This window comes from Portunus trituberculatus, chromosome 32 (genome assembly GCF_017591435.1).
Source record: "Portunus trituberculatus isolate SZX2019 chromosome 32, ASM1759143v1, whole genome shotgun sequence".
Lineage (NCBI taxonomy): Eukaryota > Metazoa > Arthropoda > Malacostraca > Decapoda > Portunidae > Portunus > Portunus trituberculatus.
Window position 1 is genome coordinate 9,151,140 of NC_059286.1, and position 5,000 is coordinate 9,156,139.

The window sequence follows — 5,000 nt, forward strand, 5'->3', positions numbered from 1 at the left end:
GAAACACCCAGCGCCATGCCTTTTACAAACCAAGTCTATAAATAGCCCTTACCACCCTGTCCCATCCATTTGCTCGTCAGACACCGCTATGGATGCACACCACCCTCGGCTCCTCCAACTCCCCTGTCTCCTTAGGTATTGTTTTCCAAGTAGTTTAAGTGTGTTTACCTGTCATATTAGTTACGTGGAGGTGTTTTAAGGCAAATAATTAGGTTTTGCAAGAATAGGTGCGTTTGGGAGTGTTTCTTTGTAATGTTATGGTGCAACAAGATGAACGAGGGGTTACGTGGCAGTTAAGTAGTTGTACCTGTGACGATTAACAACTACTAAGATGCTTTGTGGTTGTTAGTGTGTCGGGTTATCTTAGTAGTTTTAAGTTATTTTTATCTGCAATATTAGTACCACACACATGGTGTGTGGTGTGTGCCTGGTCTCAGGCTTATCCGAAGATCGGAAATAATGAGCTCTGAGCTCGTTCCGTAGGGTAACGTCTGGCTGTCTCGTCAAAGACTGCAGCAGATCAAACAGTGAAACACACAAAATAAGGCATCCCTGGCACCCCAATCCGCAAACTCCAACCAGCCCCGGCCCCGCTCTTTCACCCCACAGCCACACATGCACATAAACACACACTCACACATACACACACCATACACCACACGACACCACAGCACACCATACACCACACCACAACCATACCTCCTCACTACTCTTCACCACAACCACACCACACCCCTGGCGATGCGACCCTTCCTGCCCCGGCTAACCCCGCTAGGCAACCGCGAGCCCCGTTCCTTTCTCCTAGAGCCAAGTGATCTAGGTCGTTTTTCAAGTATTTTACAGGTGTTTGCAGGTGTTTCAAGGGTTCTCTGTGTGGAAGTAGGTGGAGGGGTGGGGAAGAATACAGGAGGGAGGGAAGAATGAGATGGTGAGAAAAAGTGCAAAAAACAAAAAAAAAAGGCTCTACATCACGGTTTTTCTCGTTTATTATATGAGTTTGCATTGACAGGAATGTGAATCGTAATAATAATTTCCGCTACAATTTCCACTTTTTTTTTAATTACCACTGCTAGGATTGTTTCATTGCTTGATATAAACCTTAAAAATAATGATAAACGTGACAGAAGTGTAGTAGCAAGGAAAGAGTGGATATGAGGAAGCGGACATGAAGTGGAGTTGAGAAAGAAGGCGTAGCTTCATATATATATCACAAGTTCTGGCCAATGATCTTTATCACTTAAATTCATTAAGTTACCATGTTCCTCTAGGTAAAAGTAAGATTATATAGGAAAAATTATGATATGTAATGGATTACAGAAACACACACTACCAGATGCAAATTGTGTATTTCACAGCAACATCTGATGATTATTGAACATGTGACCTCTACAGCGAAGGAACCAGCTGTCAGATGAATAAACTGATTGAACTCTCTTCATCCCTCCTTTCTCTCGTCTCTACAGGCCTGCACACACACACACACACACACACACACACACACACACACACACACACACACACACACACACACACACACACACACACACACACACACACACACACACACACACACACACACACACACACACACACACACACACACACACACACACACACACACACACACACACACACACACACACACACACACACACACACACACACACACACACACACACACACACACACACACACACACACACACACACACACACACACACACACACACACACACACACACACACACACACACACACACACACACACACACACACACACACACACACACACACACACACACACACACACACACACACACACACACACACACACACACACACACACGAGACTAACAATCGAGAGGGCCGGGTTCGAGTCCCGGTAAGCGGCGAGGCAAATGGGCGCGGCTCTTAATGTGTAGCCCCTGTTCACCTAGCAGTAAATAGGTACGGGATGTAACATGAGGGGTTGTGGCCTCGCTTTCCCAGTGTGTGTTGTGTGTTGATGTGGTCTCATTAATGGGGAAGACTGGCTGGGTGACCAGCAGACGACCGAGGTGAATTACACACACACAGGATAATCTCAACAAATGAACCGGATTTTTGGGGGACATGGTGAGGTCGGGGTTCTGGTGTAAGGGTAGAATAACGGTATCAGTGTTTCATCTCTAGAAATAACCTATCTGGACCCATTTTCTTTGAGAATGAATTCTTCGCCTTTTTAACTCCTGGTTGTGTCGGCTGCTTTTATGATAGTGTCGCTAATAACGCCGGTCTCTTGCATCTTTTTCTCCAGATAGCTCATATGAGTAACTTAGATCCGCACACTCACACTGTTCACTTGTTCTTCACAGGGTCGGCAGTGGAGACAGGCCTGGTTATCATCTATTCCGGTGATTCAAGTCAGGGCATCCTGGAAAAAACCGGCCTCTTGGCTGGCTCAAGGAAGGCAGGCGCGAGGTTCGGGTCAGCCCTAATGGTTGTGGGAGACTTGGATAGGGATGGATACCAGGGTGAGTCTCGTTGAGGTTGCCAGTGTGATGTTCATTAAGGAAGCTTGATTAGTCACATAATATGATGTTTATTGTGTAATTTTTCCCTGAACTTGAAAGCCTCGATTGTACTCGGAAATTACCAATTTTTAGGTTTTATTTACAGAAATTCAATAGATGAGAGGACGTAAGATTGAGTGATAGTAAATGACAGGTTACTCGACTATTAACCTTGGGTACATTTGTCCTAGGAAGTAAGATGATAATGTACAAAATGCCTGATAAAAAATCCGGGTCTGCCATCGACTCCAGCAATCACAATCATACCAGTTCTTGTTGCGTAAAGAAGTTTTAAGACAAGTCCATACATCGCTTTTGCTCCCTTGTGCGTAAGAAATTCGCATGACTTGATGACATCACTTATATGCGGAACTATACCGTTCACGCATTCTGGACTTGAGGTTTGACTGTTGACATCGGCAGATCTGGCAGTGGGTGCGCCCTACGAGGCTGGCGGAATCGGAGCAGTTTACATTTACCGAGGTCATGCTGGAGGCGTGATGACGTCGTACTCCCAGAAGATTTTGGCGCAAGATATCAACGTTAACTTAAGAGGATTCGGAATTTCAGTGTCAAGAGGTGCTGATGTTGACAGGAATGGATATGTAGGTCAGTCTTGTGTTTCGTTAAGAGCTTGTTTAGTGAAGCTCAGTCTTCTTCATCAATGTCATCATATGCATCTGTGTACATGCTTTTAAAAGAAAAGAGAAAGTTATCTGGACCAGTTAAGAAATTTTCTTTACTCAATAATTCAAATTTGAATGTAACTAATCCATTGTGGTCTTTGGAAATAGTCATAATGAGAAACTGAAGCCAACTCAAGACATTCAGTTTTTTCTTACCGTTTTCTATTCCTTCTATTTCAGATTTTGCAGTTGGGGCGCACGAGAAAGCCGGGGCAGCCGTGGTACTTCGGACAAGACCAGTGACAAGGCTTCAGCTTAGTGTCTCATCGGAGTCAAAAATATTGACGGAACCAGGAGAAACCTTTTCCGTTCATATTTGCATTTCTTACACTGGGTTCAACGTTCTAGATGAAATAAGTGGGTCTTTTTGTGAAGATGTTGGTGGGGTAGTAGTGATAATTGTGATGTCTAAGTCAACAGTTAAGCGAACAATGATCATATTCTTCAAATACATATGTTAGTATTCAGTACATGTAATACTCGAGCTGCAGTGATAAATGCAGTGACAAATAGTGCGCGTCGAGGCTGACAGGAATAGTGACTCTCCCTCACTCTATCTCAGAATTAGATACCTCTCATGAAAGATCTTTAGCACTCACACTTTGTCCTGGCCGGCAGGAGTGATCCTTGATGGGGTAGTGGACAATGGCGCAGCGCCCCCTCGCGCTGTGTTTGTGGATTCAGGCAAATCACAGGCCACCATCAACACCATACTCAAGAAAGGGCACGATAATTGCCTGGTTTCATTCATAAAATTGCAGGTGAATATTGTTAGTGTCTTGGTCGGCACTGGAAGGCGGAGACAATGACGTGCCCTGTGTGGCGTAGCTAGATGTGTATCTCATCAGTGTTTTCTTTCCGCAGGATAAGATTGAAAGTGACGCGCAGTCTTTGGAAGTGTTTTTCACAGTTAAGGAGAACGTCCAAAATACAGGCAAGTTCATTGTACGTAGTGATGTGGACACGGGAAGGGGATGGCAGGAAAAGGAATCAGGCTTTCACTTTGCTTTCCAGCATATTCGTGTTGGATTCTGAAGATAAGAAAATTTCTAGAACAACCTTTCTTCGTTTTATTATGGCAGTCTGATTTATGAATAAATGATTATTGATATGCATACAATTTTGCAGATTGTAAGGCGTGCGGCATCATCTCTCCTGAGTCAAAGTTAAGGTCCAAAGTGGATGTGCCGCTTGTGCTGGGGTGTGGCGCCGACGCGGTGTGCACGCCTGAACTGGACTTGGCGGTTGCTTGGAAGGGGTGAGTGGTGCTTTAACAGTGATGTTGTTGTTGTTATTCTTTATACAATAATTTTCAAATATTTAATTTCCTCCAAAGAATTTAATGTGGAATGGAAAGAGAACTATTATTGCATTGTGCAAGGAAGAACGTTTTATCGCAGCGTTTAGTACCTGTGCAGGAAGATGTTTGACGACTTCCATGTATATGCTGAATTGTTCCACGTGTATTTATTTCAGCTCAAAGCAGTTGGTACTGAGGAGCGGGGGCACAGCCACACTGTCTGTCGTCGTGAGTGTGACCGGGAAGGATTACTCTTATGTTGGGACAGTTTCGTTTATGCTGCCACATGGCCTCACTGCACACTACCCGCTGCCATATTCCTGCTCAGCGAAGGGTGGGGTGGTGTCCTGCACACTGCCCAGTCCTATGGCTGCAGGGGAGAAGGTGAGCAAAGCGTGTGTAAAAATATGATATTGCAACACTTTTTGGCGGATGGGGAAAGGAAACAAAGAGGAACATTTCT

At 44.6% G+C, this 5,000-nt stretch overlaps 1 protein-coding gene across 1 annotated transcript in view; it reads left to right on the forward strand.

The window, feature by feature from the left end:
* Positions 1-5,000, forward strand: part of LOC123511964 (integrin alpha-4-like) — a 23,247-nt gene that overhangs the window by 7,538 nt on the left and 10,709 nt on the right. Inside the window, exons 10-16 of the mRNA XM_045268073.1 lie at positions 2,354-2,512; positions 2,975-3,160; positions 3,418-3,594; positions 3,856-3,998; positions 4,102-4,171; positions 4,366-4,495; positions 4,714-4,921. Coding sequence (XP_045124008.1) covers positions 2,354-2,512; positions 2,975-3,160; positions 3,418-3,594; positions 3,856-3,998; positions 4,102-4,171; positions 4,366-4,495; positions 4,714-4,921 — 1,073 coding nt within the window. The remainder of the gene's footprint in view (positions 1-2,353; positions 2,513-2,974; positions 3,161-3,417; positions 3,595-3,855; positions 3,999-4,101; positions 4,172-4,365; positions 4,496-4,713; positions 4,922-5,000) is intronic.